General features: G+C 40.0%; 1 protein-coding gene across 6 annotated transcripts in view; it reads left to right on the top strand.

Moving 5' to 3' along the window:
* Positions 1-20,086, top strand: part of CAMTA1 (calmodulin binding transcription activator 1) — a 372,227-nt gene that overhangs the window by 143,067 nt on the left and 209,074 nt on the right. For all 6 annotated transcript variants that reach the window (XM_035344587.1, XM_035344586.1, XM_035344584.1 and 3 more), the window contains exon 4: positions 372-507. In XM_035344587.1, the coding sequence (XP_035200478.1) occupies positions 372-507 (136 nt within the window). The remainder of the gene's footprint in view (positions 1-371; positions 508-20,086) is intronic.

The raw sequence follows: 20,086 nt of genomic DNA, 5'->3' as shown, positions 1-20,086 counted from the left end.
CTTCTAATTTTCAGTGTGTAGTTGAGCCCAAGCATAATATATCTTGTGAAGACACAGACTATTGTACTTTAATTTTGAAGACACAGACTATTGTACTTTAATTTTTCATTATTTTTTTTTAATATATATATCGATCATTGGCATGCTTCATTAGGTACAAGGTTCTCAAATAAAATTTTGCAGATTGTAAAACATTGTTAATCCAGTTTACAGCAACAAAAGGTGATTTTTTTTGTAATGGGAAATATGAAATAATGCTTTTCTGTAGAGACTTTCACTGGTCTGCAGTATGTTGTTTCATAAATTCTCTTAGAAGTGTTTTTTTATTTATCTAATTCCTTTTTTATCTTAATTCCGTTTCTTATTTTCAGACCACAGAATGGTTCTATGATCCTATATAATAGGAAGAAGGTGAAATACAGGAAAGATGGATATTGCTGGAAAAAAAGGAAAGATGGGAAAACCACCAGAGAGGATCACATGAAACTGAAAGTCCAAGGAGTGGAGGTAGGAAAACAGAGGGGCTCTTTTTTGAATGATAGGTGGGCTAAAAAGCAATGGCTCCCCAAATACTTTTAACATGAAGTTGTCTATTTAAAGGGAATTGTGTTCTCTGATGGTTGAAGTTCAACTGCAAAGCTTCCACCAGCTTAGTTCTCAGGACAGTACAACTGTATTCCCTACATTTATACTGAGTTTGGGGCCAAAATGGTAGAAGGGTGTTAAAACATTTCATAGTAGAATTTAGCTGTGTTATTAAGAAATAATCTGATTTCAGCAAATGAATAGTGAAGTTGAAAGGATATATATTTGTATAAGCTATATCGATTTTTGTAGTTAATAGTACGTGAGTGTTGCTGTGGATCTGAGGCTGCACCCAGTTATATAGGTTATATAGGCATCATACAGAATAATTTGTAGCTTTTTAGAGTAATTGGTGTTGTTCAAGGACTGGCAAAGTTTGACCTATTCTCTCAAGCTGTGTCTGATAATGCTACACCTGCACGGTCACCAACCGTAACAGGAGTGTCGCTTGTATCAGTCAGCCTTACCTAGTGTTGAACTCTGGGTGAATACACAAATATTGGCCTTGATTACACCTAGGTCCGAAAAACATGAAACCTCAGACACCTTAGGAAGAAGATTGGCTTCTTCCAAATGTGTTTGTGAGAAGTATGACCTGTAAGACACGTGTGGGACATATGGCCTGCTACTCCTACTTTCTGTGGCTGTCAAATGCAGCCTCTGCAGAAACAAATACCCCCCATGGCTCTTTTTTCCCATGTCTGTTCCTCACACCTACTTCTACCACGATGGAAGTTTCGCTAGCTTTTGGCTTGAGCTATGGGTAGGCAAAGCTCTCTGATGTCACCCCTACAGGCCCATCTTTGCATCTGTTCATGCAGAATTAATCTTTCTTGTGTCTGGGTGTTTAGTACCCTACACTTCCCAAAGTGGCTTCAGGATTTGTGCTGTTTTATGACATCTGTGCTGCATTACCGAATTAAGTGTGTGGTATTCTGAACAGTCGAGTGCATGGAATACCTTTCATGCTCACGCTTCCTGCTAGGTAATTTGTCATTCTTACATTCTGTCTGTTTTAATGAGGTTTTTGGTTTTAAAATAGTATTAAATGGATTTCATTATATTACACGAGGGAGACATAACTTTGTTCCATAATTTTTACATCCAATAACAATGTTTTATTATGACAATCCCCCCAAAAAGTCAGCATAATAGAAATTGCGCTTTGTTTTTGTTTAGGGTTTGCAGAGCTTGATTTAATTAACTTCCATGAACTTTAACAATGCAGAATACCAAAACTTGTGCCGCAAAATTTAGCTATAGGACAGTGTCCATTGACCACAACACATACACATTATTAAATAAATACTTCCTGACATTTTTTCAAAGATGGAGTGATCAACCATTAGTGCCTGACTTCTTGAATGTCTGTGCCTGTCACATTTAACTCAAATAGTCCTTCACTGAATCCAATAATTTCTATTTTATTGAAGTCTATCTTCTAGAAAGTACCAAACCTTAAACTAAATATATCAAGGGATGGAGAATTCACAGGTCTCCCAGCAGATAACTCAATGACCGTGCATGAATCTGGTTTCTGAGTCTATCCTGTGAATGATTAATGGAATTTTTATTGGGGCCCAAAACTGGTGGAACAAAATTTCTACATAAATCTATGTATTAAGTAGCACTAAGGGGAGTATCAAAATCCAGACAGATCATCTAAATGTTGAAAAGAAATTAACATTTTTTCCATGATGTATCAGGTCCTCCAAAGGAAGCAATGATTCAAGTAGGAGTGATTTATGTAAGGAAAGACAGGAGAAAATATAAACTCTCATGAACAACCAAATAGAGATTCAGGTCAAGATGAGGAAGTTAACTCAAGCATACATTTGAAGCTAGAAGAGTTGGATCCACTGTAGAAATCTCTCTTGTACTTTGAGTATGTCCCACTTCACTTGTCTTTCAGCTTTGCTGACTTAATTCTAGGTAAAGCCAGACAAAAATGGACACGGTAATAAAAAACAGTCTGGGTCTAGCACAGTTTACTGTGTTCCTGTCTTTTCTAATGGCTGTAGGAATTTTCCTGTAGGATGAGCTCAGGCTCGCTCCACCTCACTGCACCATGGGTCATTTTCTTACCAACCTGCTCTAATGTTTTTTTGCTACCTGCTATCTCATTTTGCTGACAGTGTTGCATCTAAATAATTACTACAGATCTGAGTTGTGAACCATGTAGAAAAAGGTAATTTTCTTGACCTCTAAGTGTTGCTTGGAAAGAATTATGTATTTTTAACCATCTTAATTACTACATCAGGACACTACAATGCTGCTTCATGGATAGAGTTACATTTTTGTTTCTGATGCCATCCTAATTGCAAGTGATGTTCTTTACTTTGACACACAGACAACAGATTTAAAATAATAAAAAAGGCTCTCTTTAAAGTTGGAATGATATTGTTGTTAACCATATTAGGGTTTAACAGGGCATGAAACAACTGTCTGCCTTGTGGCACTGCCAGATCATTTCTGCTATTCTTGCAGCCAGGAGATAAATAGGCATCATAGTCATACTGATGGAAAAATACAAAGATGACAGCCAAGAACATGGATAGTATCCAAATCAAGTGTTGAGAGTTGCATCTAGTAGGTAAGAAGGAGAAACATGTTGGCCCATAAAACTACTGACCAGCCAATTCTGAAACGCCACTTGTATTAGTAGATTTTATCATTAATTACTTCCTGAGTTTCATGAATATAATGGCTTATACATCTTTCCAAGTTCTGGATAAAAAGAAGAAAAAAGAGTATTTTTAAGCAAGTTTTCACCAGATACTTGGGAACCTTGGTGTTTATCAGTACCATATAAAAGGATTTGGACAATGAAGGTAAAGAAAATCTTGAAAATCTAGAAAGAGGAATAAACTAATCAAGCAGACATTCAGTAATAACTGCTTGAAATGCTTAAGCTATTGCCTTGTTTAGCATCACTATGAATAACTGTTTTGGACATTACTTGGTTAATCTGGTGCACAATCCTCTTGGAAAACGCTTGATAAAACCAGAAAGAAGTTAATTTGGCCTTTCCCTTAATATACATCTTTGTGCAATTCTTTATGGAATCTATTAAAAATCTCCAGTCCATGATCCTTTTCAAAATTCTAATTAATTAGGATCCCTGGTGATATGTTCCTAATCAATTCACATAATTAAAATTTTTAACTAATAAATAATAGTAAGGAGTGTGTTGAAATAGCTGTAACATAATTCCAGACTGGTACTGCTATGAATTTACAAATGGTTGCTTCAGCTAGTGAATTTGCCTTTTCTTATGCATGAATCTTCCCGGTTGTCTATAAATGGCACATTCACATGAATTCATTGTAAACTGCTGCTAAAATTGAAACAAGGTTGTATTTTTATAGTAAATTCCCTCTTGTCCTCTGTGTTTTGAATGGATGGCATGGGTGCTCTTGATCTTTGTGCTATATCGATGATAATTTTATTCCTTCCAAATCCCAATGCCTAAAGAGATGTTAGAGAAAATGGTTTTCTTAGACTTCAGGCAAACCACTCACCAACTGAGTTGCTGTCTGAGCATGAACAGTGTTATCTTTGATGCAATTTTGCCAAACAACTGGTACGAATCCAATGCTCTACAAAAAAATCAACGGTTGTAGCAGCAGCAGCATTTGTAAGCGCACATCCTCTCGTTTCCATACCCGTGTGGCAGAGGGAACAGTGCTATCGGCTGAACAATGAGGGCCACCTTCAGCAGTCCCAGCTCATCAGTGAGACTGGTTCATCGGTTTTGATTTAGTCTGACACCACTAATTTAAGACTGGAGAGATCAGAGAGCAAGATGAATGTGCTAAACTCATATATTAGAAATATCATTTTCTCTCATATATAGATGTATGTTATCTCAGTACAATATGGTAATCTTTATGAATTCCTTTTTTTTTTTTAAAAAAAAAAAAAAGGTATAACTTGATTTAAATCTTATTAAGAGAGAAACTCCCTTGTGGAGATGGAGATGCAGAATATCAATTTCGCATGCAGGACTTGTATTTAATTATTATCATAACAGTCCCTTAACACTATTACAGATTAGTCCACAAGGACATGAATGGAAATTTTAGATTATTCAATTACTACATAAACCCTGGAACATAACTGTCAAAACTTTACAAAAGGTTTCTTTAGCATTTGGGTCTCAAAATGCAATGTACCTAAACTCGATATTACACAGACTGTATAACCTTGGTGATGATAGCATAATTTACAGCTTGTGAGCTGAGAATGCATGTTAAGATGACTTTTTCTTTTAGTAAATGACCAAATGGGCTTTTCGGTATTATGTTAAATAACGCATAATTGAATGTTAAACCACAAAATGTTTTTACATCTTTCAATTCCTTGTTATTGTCAGTGAAATTTACTTGTAAGTTATTACTGGAGGGTGAAAGCAACTTCTGAGATCACACGTTCAAGCTGCACTGATCTTGAAAACTATTCCTAGGACAGTCTGATCCAATTCACTTTAATTTACATGGGCTTTACTCACCCTCAGAGGTGAGCTGTATAGTTTGCAAACTAATTAGGATTACATTGTTCAGTCAGGCTGCTTAATGCATTCCAGAAAAATACTGCAGAATGGCTTTGGAGAAGAAATTAGAGTTTAGTGTGAAAGGCTTTCTGAAAATATTACACACATATGTGCATACATTAACACAAACAAGCACAGCCCTGAAATCAAAAGAGAAAAACTGCTTGGGAATAGTGACAGCTTTTAGGCAAATCTATTCTTTATCATTCCTGTTAAGATTTTTTTTCTTAGATGACTTTAAGTATTTAAAATCATCTGCCAGATGATTTCTAAGCAGAATCTTCATTAATCTCCCATAATTCATTAGAGGACACAGAGCATAAGAATATTTCCCCAGCTACGGTTTGGGTCTTGCATCTCTGACTTCCAACTTGTTAACATAATTCATGGCTCAACTTGACTCTCAGAACTTCTGCTAGGAAAACTTTCTCCCCATGTAAAGCGCCTCTGAGCAGAGACAACATCAGTGCTTGCTTTGGGGTTGACCAAGACACGTGTAGTGCAAGGCAAGTGCTTTGTGCTGGACTGCAGCCTCGTAAATCAAACTGCAGCAGGGGTGCTGCTGCTCCTCTTCCCCACATGCCAGGCGCAACTGGTGCCCTGTCCTGATCTGCCGTGTGTGCTCTGCTGCCTCCTCCACCTTCCCTCGTGCTGAAGGGCTCCAGGGGATGGATGGGTCAGCAGAACTTATGGTCTCCCATGCTAGGCATGCTGGGACTGCCTGCAAGCTTCCTCACCTAATAGCTTTAGCATCATCAGACATCAGCTCCGAGCTCTGGTCAACTAACATTTACTCCATGATCTCTTGTTTGTGCATAAACTACCCTTAAGGTCATTCTGGCATCTTAATGATTCATGCATCTGGGTAGTGCTGGGGAAATAAGGGGCTGGTTTACAGTTTCTGAAGGGGAATATGTATTATCATTAAATCAGAATGAGTCACCTGAGAACCTCTTCTGAAGGGAACGTACATATCAATAATTTGTTTTCTGTATTGGGATCCTAATGTATGCACCTAAAGTAACGTAAATTCACAGCAAATGGTTGGGGGTTTTGGCATCTTCTAGCACCCTATATGTGTTGAACAGCTTTTATTCTGCAACAAACCTGTAACATACTTAATCCTTTAATTGCTTTAGCTTATTTAATGGTTTATAACTTTAATCAATAAAAGCTTTCTCAGTATCTGGCTGCTTCAGAACTGAAGATTCTGCTGGGATGAGGGTGATCAGCTTGTGTCTATGTACTTTTCTGAGTGGGACTATCTACAGGATTTATTGTTGTCATCTCAGATAGAACCTGTGATGGTTATTAAGTCTTCTAAGACTCCTCTGGGAAAGAAACCCAAAAGAGTTGTATGTGATTATGTTTTTATTATTATTATTATTATTATTATTATTTGGGCAGATTATTGTGGGGATGTGCTGACGACAAAGATGTACAGAGTCTTCCTTGCTGTGTAGAAATGACGTTTAATTAGTCTAAACCTTGCAGAATGCTTTGCTGTCTTTTCCACACATTTTGTTCAGTAGTTCGTGGCATTAGGCACAGCTGCATGGTAGGAAGGTCTCCGACTCTGGAAGGCTTCTCAGTACCTACCGTCGCGCTGCTGAGTCTGCCGGTGGTCCCGTGGGCTGCGGCTCCGGCGGCGCCTGCGTTGCTCTGACCGTGCATGGGGAGAGGCCGAGTCCAGGTCTGCGCGGCCGGGGGGCAGTGCTCGGAGCCACCCCAGCGAGGGGACGAGCCTCCGGGCCCTTTGTGTCCTGGTGGGAAGGTGAGTGCAGGAATTGTTTGCTGATGTTCAGAGGCACATCTTTAACCATTTGGCTTTACCTGCTGCATGGACTAACCCATGCCAAGCCCCTGGTGTATTGCTGTTTAATATTCTAAGAAAATTTGTCTTTGGGTGAGAACTTTACGAATTTAAATATTCCAGACTCACTGATCACAAAGCAGGTAAGCAGAGTTATTACTTCTGGGCAGCAGAGTGTGAGGAGAAAATGGGTAGCACGAAATGCCAGCAGATTAATACAGCTGTTCTGCGTGTGCTTTTGGTCCAAAAGAATTAACTGTGCATGCGGCGCATGGGAAGAGAAGCGCTCTTCCTCCTGAAGCCCTGCGGACAGCTGTCCTGGCATGCTCTGTGGGGGGGTGCTTCCTTTGTCAGAAGGTGGAAGACGGAGGCTTGGTGTTACTCCTCATTGTTCTAGCACACCTCAAAACCACCTTAATCACAGCTCTCTTGAAGCCCCTTGAGCCCATGTTTAACGTTACAGTCTGTCTGTGTGTGGTATTTCTATTCAGTCAGAATTCCAAAGCACTTGAAGTGCAGCCGAGGGTAAGGAGCTGCAGGTAAGGACAAGTGTAAGTACGTTCTTAAATGCTTTTCCCTGTTCTTAAATGAAGCACGTGCTTAAGGGCTGTGCTGGGTAAGTGTTGTGGTTTAACCCGGCCGGCAGCTGAACACCACACAGCCGTTCGCTCACCCTCCCCACCCCTCCCTGGGATGGGGGAGAGAAACGGGAAAGTGAAGCCTGTGGGTTGAGATAAAGACAGTTTATTAAGATAGAAAATAATAATAATAATGATGTGTATGAAACAAGTGATGCACAATGCAATTGCTCACCACCCTCTGACCGATGCCCAGCCCATCCCCCAGCAGCCAGCCCCCCACCCCAGCTAGCCACCCCTATATATTGTTCAGCATGACCCCAGGTGGGATGGAATACCCCTTTGGCCAGTTGGGGTCAGCTGTCCTGGGTCTGTCCCCTCCCAGCTCTTGCTGCACCCCCAGCCTGCCCGCTGGCAGGACAGAGTGAGGAGCTGAAAAGTCCTTGGCTTGGTGTAAGCACTGCTCTGCAACAAGTAAAACATCAGCATGTTATCAGCACTCTTCTCATCCTAATCCGAAACACAGTGTCCTACCAGCTACTAGGAGGAAAAATAACTGTCCTCACTGAAACCAGGACAGTAAGATGCCTCTCTGTTGGGGAATGCATAAATTGTTTCTTGTTTCTTTATGCATGCTATAGAATAAACTTCATAGAAAAGGTTTGCTGTAACAGGTAAATGAATATTTTTGGGAAAATTATTAAATCTCTAGACAATATAATGCAGTTTTCATATCACGTTTTCTTCAGGATAAGGAAATGTTTTCTACCTTGTGAAAGCTTGTTGCACTTACGGATAGTCACTTAGCCCGTAAAGTTGGCTACTTGGAGCCACTTGCTAAGTGGAGGGAACAGAATGAAAGAAATGAAAATAAATTCACAAAGAGATGAAGAATCTGTTTCTTATAATTCCTTCTGCAAACAGACTTTCCAATGACATACTGAAAATGGGCTGAATTATAACAAAAGCAGAAATCAGGGAGCTGTGAGGTAGAAAGAACAATTGTTACATGTACTTTAACTGATGTAACGCAAAGCAACAGTTTTTACACTCAATTAGTTCATACATTGTTTTGGACGAAAACCAGATTGTAAAACATGTTTGGTTTTGATTTTATATGATTAAGGAAGAAAGGGTGAAATGGAAGGAGTAAATTGCATTTTCAGGCCTTTTGCCCTTTGTATTTCATTCCTTCCACTATTGGCTTTGTATGATTTGAGTGGGATAAGGAATCTTTAATCTTGCTAAACCTGCTTTTAACCTAACTTTCATAACGTGACAGATTGAACTTTCTTTTTTGAAAATATCTTGCTCTGTGGCATGTCATGGTTCTGGCTGGGATAGAGTTAATGGCAACAACTGAGTTCTATGCATAAATGTTATGGAGCAAAATAAAAAGCAAGAGCTGTTGGAATTGCATGCTTGGTTTGAGCATGTGTGTGTTGAATTTCAGTGAAAGATGAATTGTGAGGTAGGTTCATTGTTTGCAAATGTTGAAGCAATAGTGGGTACTTGTACAGGAGACTTAACATATTTGCCTTAACTATCCTTATGTTTTATACTAGATTTTAGAAACACAGGTTAGCCTCATTTTACAGTTACTTGGAATCCTGAATGGGCTTAAACCCTAACACGTAATTACCTTGAGATAGAAGAGGGAACGTAAATAGGAGCTACTTCAAGTACAAAATCTCTTTTGGTCTCCTGGACTCCTGCTTAAACCATACGTACTCTCCTGTGAGGCTTCTGGTGCTCATTTGAAAAACAGTCTGCCATTGGGACTTCGTTATCTTTTATGTCCTGAAAGGGGATTGTGATTATCAGTAGGATGTGGGACAAGCAGGGACTTACTCTGCAGTACAGTGGGGGTACATATTAATTTGGCAAAAAATGTGTATTTAATGTGGGATTATTTTGTTGTGTTAATACATTATGCAATTTGGTAAGCTATCTTCTATTGTGAGCTTCAGCTTCCTTGTCTATTAAATGTCTCATATTCTGTGGGAAGCACCACGATGGAAAGAAAGAATGATCAGGACGACCTCACGGTCATCAAACACCTTGAAGGTTTACATTTATCGAAGTTTTACCGTCATCTCAGCTTCTGAAAGTGACTTACCTAGTCGAGGGAGTTTGTCCCCCAGTATCGTCTTTTCCTTCAGCAGCAATTTTGTGGAAAGAAAGAACAGAGAAAGCATAGCACTGAGTGCAGAGCCTTTCAAGGCCTACCAGAAGCAACAGAAAGGGATTCTTTGGGGCTCAGTTGAGCATAAGTGGAGGTCAGGACCCCTTTTTGGGTGACAGGCAGGTGGCATGTAGACAAGTTCGAGTAAGTCAAGGGCAACTGTCTCTTCAGTGCAAGGAATGGTAATTGTTGCACAGCACAGGTTTGCAATAACTGTTCAGGTAATTGCTTTGTAATTGACTGCATCACCCCTTCTTCTTGTTTAATAAATAGCATGAATAAAGCTGAACCACATGTGGTAGGATTGTAATTCAAATTTCATTCACCGAAGTCTGAACATTTTTTATTTAGCATGTAAAGGCGGTTTCTATGTAAATTATTCAAAAAGAATCTCTGTGGACTAATGACATTAGTGTCTGGATGGATTGAAATTGTTTGAGTAATTGATACTGCAACTACACCACATACTGTAGGGAAAAAGGAAGAAGCTGGTGATGTGAGTTTGCACGCTTCTATGTTGAGAACGAACTGGGAATTTGATTGCTGATTATGCTAGACGTGGTCTAAAGAAATGTATTTGTCTTATTGTCAGAGGTTACAAGCACCAGGAGCAGTTGGTTTCTTTTCTTAAGCCTCTAAGCTTCTCCTCGTTTGAGAATTTATGAAAGCGCATGGTGTGGCTGGGCCTGTGACGGCAGCAGGTTTCGGGAGCGGGCCTGTCTCAATGGGAGCGACGTTTGCAGCTTCGCAGCAGTTTGCCCTCACCATAGTGTGTGAGCTGGGGGGCTTGCCATCCAAGGGTGTGAATGCATACTTGCTCCGCACAGAGCTGTTCGTGCCAACGAGCAGGCTGGTATATTGTAGGGAAATCAGTTTAGACTCAAATCCGTGGCAGGTACAAAAAGCAAGAAAATTGAACAACCTGAAATAACTCCCGAGCACTTCCCTTAAATGTATAATGCATTTCCTCTGGATCATGCCTCTGAGAGGCAGCACATACCTGGTTTGATGTTCTAAAAATAATACTTCACATTTTCAGAGTGCCGGGGAGCCATTCAGAGCTTTAGTTATCTTCTGCCTATTATTATGCAAATAAAACCGGCGTTTTAGAGTATGCAGACCTCTGGGGAGACTCCGAGGGTCGCTTCTGAAAGGATTCCCTTTCTGAGAAAGGTGCAGGGCAGGCGTGCGTTCAGATAACCTTGTGCTTGTTCCAGTTGTGTTTGATGATGTGGCTTGCACAGTTTTGAGAAGCTCCCCTACCCCCCAGCACTGGAACTCCATTATTTTATTGTAAAATTATTTGCGCTAAATGCAGCATTAAAAGTTTGGTGGTCAGATGCTAACATCTTACATTTGGTTACTTTTGTTCTGAGTTTCACAGTGCACTGTGGCTTTTGTATTATAGACATTTTAAATCACATTCGTTTGTGGGAGAGGCTTGTTGCCAAGCCCTGGGGATTTCAGCGCGATCCCTTCTGAACGCTTCGCTCCAGGTGTGTTGCCCTCTGCCAACTGCGCCTGCTCGCGGCCAGGCTCGGGGGACTGTGGGGCAGCCGGCCGTGCTGGTGCTGCGGTGCCCCAGACCCAGGGCAGCACGGCCTGTCTGAGCTCAGCTGCCAGCCCTCGGCAAGCGGCCAACGCTCGCGGTTTTCGGCGGGGACAAGGTGAGCAGTGCTGCACTTGGCACAGGAATCCATCGTTCTTCACACCCTTTTCTTGTAATGGAGGTATCTGTGTATCCTTTTTGAAGGAGAAGAAATAATTTATTAATTACCAGTGTTTCAAATCACAAGCAAGTTAGTAAATGGAAGAGTCTTCATTGCTATTTAGCAGTACTTATTAAATAAAATATTAGAACAAGCGTACAGATACGGAACAGGGTAATGGGCATCCCCACACCCAGCTCTGAAACATTAAGTTTGTGTCCCCTGACAGGCTGTGCAGCACAAATACACATTGACATTTATATTGACTATTTCAGTTTAGAGAAATTTGAAATTAAATATATTTTCTGCCAGCTCCATGGAAAAATCCATTTATGAAAACAAAATCCAATAGGAGATCTAAAGATTGGTGGCCAGCAAAGAAATATTTTGAGAATAAAATATATGGAAATTGGATTGCTGGATCTGTGGTCTCTGTTTAACATGCTGGTGACTAGAGATGAAAGTAGAGGCTTATTGCTCTGAACTTTATCCCAGAGTTTGCAATTTAGACGAGGAACTTTAAAGCAAAACAAAATAAATATTTTGGGGATCATAGACAATACTCTGTGTTTACTTTTTCTGGTAACTGCTAATGTGCATAGTTACCTTCATATGCACACATGAAGAAAGACTTGATGTTGTATTCATTTATTTGTTGCTTTGTTGTTTTTTTGGGAGGGGAGTATCATCTACAGATGAGTTTGCAATAGGAGCTAGATTTCTTTATCACTGGAGCAAGGCAGAATTTAATCAATTGTGCAGTGGTGCTGCTCGTCGGACTACTCCTGGTACCTCCTGTTCTTCAACGGTGATGCTCTGCAGTGCCTGCTGTGGCTGAGGGGGCTTCAGTTCCTCTTGGTGCACCCCAGCTGCACCCCGGCTCCATTCCTTCCCAAGGAGCCGCCTCTCTGCACCGGGCTGTGGCTTGTTCATTAACACAGGCAGCTCAGCTTGTCAAACCTTCTAAGTGGGGTACAGTGCTGTGAAATAAAAGCATTGCAGTTTCTCACAAGATGAGGAGGTTTACTTTTTTCTGTAGAGATCCATATGATTGCACAGAGGACGCAGATGATGGAGCAGTGTGTGCCTTCTAATCTTCTAATCTAGGAAGGAGGAGCTTCTGTGTTACTGTATTATGTTTTTTTTTGTTTTGTTTTGTTTTGTTTTAAATGTGTTTATTTATTTCACAGCATATTAGAAAGTAAATCAAATCTCATTTGCTGTATTGCTGCTAATTTTGCATACATCAGAGATGCATTAAACATTTTAATTTCCTAAGTTCCTGTGTGGAAGACAGATACTGTTTACAAAAGTGTAAATTGGGAGTGGAAGCAGTAAGATCAGAGTCATGTTAAGAGGTTTGGAAGCACTGAAGTTTCTAAATAAAAATAAGGCATTGTCCTCACAGAGCAGAAAAAAAAGCTGCAAATTTAGGGAATAAATATGCAAAACCAATGAAGGTACAAACCAACTTATTTGGTCGTATATATTATCAGATACAGTTGCTGTGTGATTAGTTACAACCATATAGTTCAGCTGTGTTAAAAAATAGATATATATTTTGTCTTAAGCACCAGAAAGTTCTGATTGTTGCCTCGTGTTATTTTTGATACTGCTTCTCTATGACAGGTTGGGTTCGAAGAAAATGAAAAAAAAAGATCTGGTCTGTGTGGCCAGTCCCTGCAATCAGTTCTGTCCCTTCACAGGACTTTGAGCTGTTGGTAGTATTAAGGCATCATTACCCTTAGCCAAAAGACAATTTGCATCATATAATAGAATATATTTAACAATGCTAATAATAGAAAATCTGACAAAACAGGATTTCAGTTTGGCACATGTCTATAGACAGACACTTTTTAATGGCCTCCACTTTTTAGGATATTATTTACTCACCTTTTTTACAGACAAGAGATGAGAATTAATTAGCCAGTGTTTGCACAACTCTTCAAAATATACAGCATTAATTGCATACTAATACCTTGTTGTCAGAAATGGAACAGAAATAAGATAGAGAAATGGGGTTTTATTGGCCTGGGAATGCAATCACCACAGATGTGTAGTATTTTGGAGAGGAATTATCTACTGATCTGCCTGATTTACAGAAAGTATGAAAATCATTTCAATTCAGAAATTATTTTATAGAGTTTCTGGAGGCATCCTGACTTGAAAATTTTAAATACTTGTAACTTTATAGAAAGAGGATTTTGTAAAAACGTTGTAATATCCGATTTAAAAGAAAATCTGTCCATCTGTATTCTACCTCATGCACAGACTCATTTCCTGTGTTAAAACCAGATTCTTCAGATGCAGAACGGCAGTTATGGTTCTGTTTGTTTGCTTCTGTGTGCTAATACCTCTTCCACGTGCTCTGAAGTGTACTCATTGTCTTTGGCAAGTGTATATAGCTGTTCTTAATGACAAATTTGCATGAATGAAGTTTAGAGACCTGATATCCTCTGTGGTCTAGGTGTGATGCTTTAAATGCTGTTTGATACTGTGTATCTGTGAGGAGCAGACCGTAAGAGTTACACTTTCCAGTACAGCATGATGCTTTGTCAGATTTTTATACAGTCTCACTTCAGTGGCCAACTGTTTGCAAAATAAAAAGTGCCTCCACAAGCTTCTGGGAGAATAACCTTGTTGTGAAAGTGGCTTAAAAGAAAGAAAGAAAGAAAGAAAAAAAAAAAAAAGAGAAAAGACAAAAAGCAAGTATGCATCTTAAACAAAAAGGTGCTAACGAGATGTTAGTCCACGCTAACATAGTTGAGATAATGGCTGGTGGTGTGATGGAGTTGACAAGGCTAAGATCGCTGGTGTTTGCCAGTCACTGAATATGTTGGATTTGAAACCATGGTACAAACATCCGTTTAACAAACCAAATATCTGTTTATTTGAATACATTAACTGATATTCTGATGGGGACTTAGGTAAATCAGGGCGGTTCAGCACTTTCCAGGAGATACACAGCACCTTGCAGGATAAGCTCTTAGTCAAAGCTCAGACAAGTTAGTAACCCAAGGCTCAAGGAATTGGTTTGAAATAGGAGTTATTCTTTCAATCTTGCTATATCTGTCATAGGTCACATTAAAAAAAAAAAAAAAAAAAAAAAAAAAAACAGTGGGAGAAGACTGTGTTGTATCAATTCTCCAGCAAGACAACATGAGTGACCCTATCAGCTATTAAGGTAATCAAATGTAAATTATTGTGTTTGAGGGAAAAAATATTTTTCTACTCCCTGCTTGTCTTAAAAATGTCATGGACATTGGGTTATGTTTAGCAATTGCCTCATCTTTGCAAAATATCTTTTCATTATAATTATATGATAATGTATTCATTCATTCCAGTGTTTTCATATTTCTACTGCCATCGCGTGGCTGCTGAGGATTAACACTGCTCTGTGGGCAGCATCCCCGTGACAGGAGAACAGCGAGGCTGTCTGTGGGGGCTTGCATGGCAATAGCATAATTCTTGTGAGACTTCTCATCCCCTCCTCCAAGTACAGTCAGCGCTTGTCCCTTGCTAATGCCCAAGATGAGATGTATTCTTCTGCTCCAAATGGCAGTATTCAAAGCCATTCCTTCCAGTGCTGGTGCTGGCAGCCTCCATCTGTCCTTTCACTCAGCCGCTCTGGGCAGACCCACTTGCTGTTCTTGACCCAGCATCTGCAAGAGCTGCCTGCAGTGTCTTTGGCACAGCAGCTTAATTTCTCTGCAGATTGAGCTAAACCACCTTTTGTCCCTCAGCATTGTACTACTGCATTCTCCCTTCCCTTCTCTTCCCAATAGTTCCGTTTTACAGCCATATGTTTCGCATTACAAAGTAGGAGCATACAACAAGTTCTTATGTGTCACTTAAAACAGAGGCCTCATGGAATGAGCTTGGAGTTCTTCTGGCAGTCTTGTCCAGGGAGAGGCATTATTGCCTCCTGAATGAACTACTGGGTCGCAGCCCAGAATACCTGGTTTCCTTTGGGACTCTGCTGGTGATTTACTAGGCAACATATCCCCTCTCTGGCTTCCAGTGTTCCCTACCTGTTAAATGTTTACTAGAGCATGGTAAGAAATAGCCTGCCAACACTGGGCAACCTGGTGAGGCTTAATTTGTTTTCTTCCCCCTTCTGCACTGGGATGGAAGGAATATTGTTTTCATGTGGGATAGACCTGTGCTTGTGTGCGGGCCAGTTCTTGCTCTGACCCAAAGCAGCGGCTTCAACCAGGACGCTCTTGGCTACCCTGTGTTTGGGACCTTCTGTGAAAAAAAAACAAAACTAAACTAAATGTCAATCTAAATGCTTCAATTAAGCACTTGAGGGGGGTGGATGTTGGTGATCTTTGAGAATGGACCCTTTTTTCATAACTGGCTAAGAAATCTTTGCCTCCCTTGTCTTAGCTGATACTTAAATATTTATGCCATGTTGCAGCTCCAGCAGTGGGAGTGATGACTCGGGTCATTCAAGTGGGAGCTTGGATCCACATCACAGATCTGAAGCAAGCAGGGCAGGGACACTGACCAGCTTAAAATATATATATATATATTCTCAAAAATTCTTAAAAAAAATTATTCTCAAAATTATTCTCAAAGAAAAAATGCCAAGAAGCTAGTAAGTACACAAATTTTACAGATTAGAATCAGGGAAAACTTGAAGTTTATCTGCAATGGCAATGCTTAAGTATTTTGGTGAGTTCTAAAAATGGCCATCAGGTAAAGTAACCCTGACCTTGACTGAGGAGGCCGTGTGAGATGGAGCTCCACATCTCTGACACAAAGCTGGAGGGCTGGTGCCAGCTGCCACGCGCTGTGACGCCCAGCGGTGCCCTTGGCACCCAGGGGGCCTGGGGCCAGGGCTGGCAGTGTGGTGCTGGGTGCTGGGCACTTGGCTCCGTCTGACCTTCAGCAGCCTGCCTCAGTCTTGTAAGACTGCTCCCACCCAGTACATGCTCAGAACAGCTTTTCTATGTCTGCTCACAGCTAGTTCTTGTCACTTATTGCAGCAAATATGTTGTATTTTTCCATAAAAAGGCCCCATGCTACTAAGGACTGCAACATTTTAGAGTACTATAAATATATTCTTGAAGATTATGTCTTCTGTCTGACCTAAGTATATTTTATAATACTATGTGGGTGTTTCTGTTGATGGTTACACTTTGCCTGCAGTTTTTGTATGCCTGTTGCCATAAACAAATTTTTTGAATAAATGAGACAGAAAAAATATATTCTTAAGCAATGAAAGTTGGAAGTTGGAAGAATCCCTGTGATTTTGCTGCACTGGCTAATGTTCTTACTGCTCTTACTCTTTAATGCATATGGTGTAAGCAATAGCTTTGCCTCTTCCCCGCCCTTCTGTCAGTCAGGCTCATTGTCAGCCAAGGGGACAGTTTTCCAGTCAGCGTGTTACCCGTTATAGCCAGAAAGTAATGACTTGAAATATTTGAGAAACACCCGTCTAGAAACAGTTTCTTTTGCCACAGCTTTTCTTACTAAGGGACACTTTTAGATTTCAGCATCTTTCTAATCTCTCCTTGTTGTAGTAACAAAGAATACATTTCTAATCACATAAATGTGATCAGTTCTTGTGTTAAATTGTGAACCTTCTTGAGATTGCTGACTGAGGTTTCTGCCCAAGGCTCCAGGTTTTGTGGTACAAAGCCATGATCCTTCCCGTCTCCATCCTTAGGGCATGCAGAATGAGCAGAGAAAGTTTCCAAACTCAGAGGCCCTTCCATTTTTTTTTCCACATTTTTGAATTAACATTTTTTGAACTACTGTAATTGTATAAACTATATGGAAAGGTTTTGATTACCAACCCAAAATCTGAACGTTTATTAATAGCTGGACGGGATTGGAATTTAATACTTATATGAGTCCTCTTGTCAATTCAAAGCATTTAAAAATCCAGCAGCGGTTGAGATGATTCTATATATAGGACTTTATTTGAATAGTCTACATAGCTTTCAAAGTAAATATTAATTCCATTATGCTATAAACTGTTATTTATCATGACAGAAAGCCATAAAGTTATTTTACTAGAATATAGCCAGTAAACTGCACATCCTAGATGAGATACAGCACACATTGAATTTCAACAGCAATTACCCAGTATACTTTATACAAGCCAGTATTAAACACACTTAAATATGAGTCGCAGCCAAAGCTTATGCAGAAAATCCTCTTTAGCCATCATCCAGCCAAACTGATATATCAGCAGAAGACGGCCCTTGGATTGTAGTGAGCACAGGCCAGAATCAGAGACCAAAGTGCACAGAGCCTCAAAGCAGTAACTCATTGATAGTGCTCCTTGCATATTACATGTGTGACTGCTTTAATTACCTTAATTACTCATTAAAAGTGCCTTATAATTGCCTGACTCTGAGGTGTTGCAAGAAGTCTAGTTTTTAATTATGTTTTCTTTTAAGACATAGTGCATTTAGACTAGTCCAGGCAATTATTTAAAAAGATGGATTTTTACTAATTGTTGTTCTGAATGGAGATAGGCATCCCTCGTAGAGGTATGGACTGCTGGTGAAAGTGGCCAGAGCTCTGTACTTCATAACCTGTGTGTGCAATTAAACCGGCTGCACCGGCAGCCTCCACGTGACATGTGGCAGCATTTCTCCTGCACAAGCAGTGGTGCATATGTCGGGGTGTTTCTCAGTCTGCAGTGCTGTGGACAGAGGACTGATCGCTCTGACCTCCACACAGCCATGCTTTGGCAGTCTCCTAACATGTACAGGGCTGCCTGAGGCCAGGACGACGCCTCATCCTGTGCTGCTGACAGCGTTGCCTGGTCTGGTAGCAGACGGTTTGTGTGTTGAGCTGTTCACCAGGCAGAACATCATCACATTTCCTGTTCTTTGGACGTGTGTTACTTCTTTGTTTCAGGCATCCTCTTCCCTTCCATCCTGGAGTGCTTGTGGACCTTTGTACACAGGCTATGCTGTAGCCCTAATAACTTATTGTAATATTAAGTATTTTGTTCTTTCTCCTCAGAGTTGCTATCAATAGAGTCACTGTTGAGAAAATCCAGAGAATGATTCACAATATTACAAATTTGAGTCCGTTCTATGAATGCTTTCCCTGATTACAGCCTTTGGTGAGAACTGACCTTCAATGTAGATTAGATCTTCCATTTTATAGCAGAAAACAATATCAGAGAAACATTAAGGTTCATCAGCGGTTGAATATACTCCTGCTAGCAGTACAGAAGGCTATCTGCCAGAAACTATTGACATGTTGTTGACTTTTATCCACAAAAATACCTCTTGTGCATATAGTCTCTGTGAGTCATGTAGTGGACTGGTGTTACAGGAAGACTGTAATAAAGTATTGAATAAAATAATCAGTTTTTAAAACTTTAATTTTAATTTTCTTTAGCGATTAATAGAATTATCAAACATGTATATGTGCCACAAGAAAAGTCAAAGTTATCATAGATTTCAGTCACTCAGTCCTTAATTCACCTTAGCAATAAGAATAATAGAACAAAAATTAAAGTTTTAGAGTGCCAAACAGGGGATGTTGTACAACCAGAAGACGCCATGCAGACGGCTTCAGTCAGCTGCCAGCTCCTGGCCACACTCTGGGAAACTGGAGCGTATCTGCTTTTAAATCAGTTCTTCTGTTGAACTCTTCTCATGACCAGATGCTAAGAAGAAAATCCTGTAAAGTACTATAGACCTATTTTTTTTACTTTGCTGCCCTAAGTGAAACAGCAAAGTCTCTTATATCACCCTTATTTTCACTAGGCTGCATTTTTTTTTTCTTCTGCCCAGCCTCATGTGAAGGTGGCCAGAGCAGGCAAGAGGCAGCCACAGGTACTGGTAATAAGTCCTTTGGTTTGCCGTGATGATAGTTGTCCCACATTAATGAAATGTGGAAACTCAGCGGTGGGAAAACGGGAAGGTGATCATCAGGTCAGACTGCAGGTACACCTGTCATTTTGGGGTACAGCTCAATTCAAGGGGGCACAGCTAGGTATAGCTTCAAAGGTCAGATGGCAGCTGTTGTTGCTTGAAATTAACATGCAAAACTGAAGGCAAAAGTAGTGTAATTTATAAATATTTTTGATATTTGCATGAAAACTCGGGGTGGGGGGGGGAGCTTAGATATATCTGAAAGATCAACTAGTTTGCTTTCAGTACTAGAAAGATTCAAACCATGAGATCATCACTGGGGGGCTCTTCAAACATCAAAGAAACTTGTCAGCATGCAACCAACTGGGAATTGTAAAAACACCTTTGAAATTGCCCAACTCTTCATTAAATAAACAAAGTCTCAAGTGGTTTGGGAATTGTTCATAACTTTATCGTTAGATTATCAAAATCAAAGCAAAATGTATGACTGTTGAAAGTCCATTTTAGGAGGAGAAACCTAAGCAAAAGATTGTTAGCTGTAATGTTTCTTGATATGTTATAATCAGAAGGGTACATTAATTAAAATATAGATTATAAGGTCAATAAGAACTGCTGTGATCATCTAACCTGCATAACACAAAACAGAAAATTCCACCTATTGATTTCTGAATTAAGCCCATACCTTCTTGTTGAGCTAGTCCTTATCTTACAAAAAGATGTTGGTCACAATTTAAAGATATGAAAAGACAGAGAATTTGCTGCATACTTAGGAATAGTGTTTCAAGTGGCTAATTACCTATACTATTCAAATGTT

Source organism: Oxyura jamaicensis, chromosome 21 (genome assembly GCF_011077185.1).
Source record: "Oxyura jamaicensis isolate SHBP4307 breed ruddy duck chromosome 21, BPBGC_Ojam_1.0, whole genome shotgun sequence".
Taxonomy (NCBI): domain Eukaryota; kingdom Metazoa; phylum Chordata; class Aves; order Anseriformes; family Anatidae; genus Oxyura; species Oxyura jamaicensis.
This window is presented reverse-complemented; position numbering and strand designations above follow the sequence as displayed.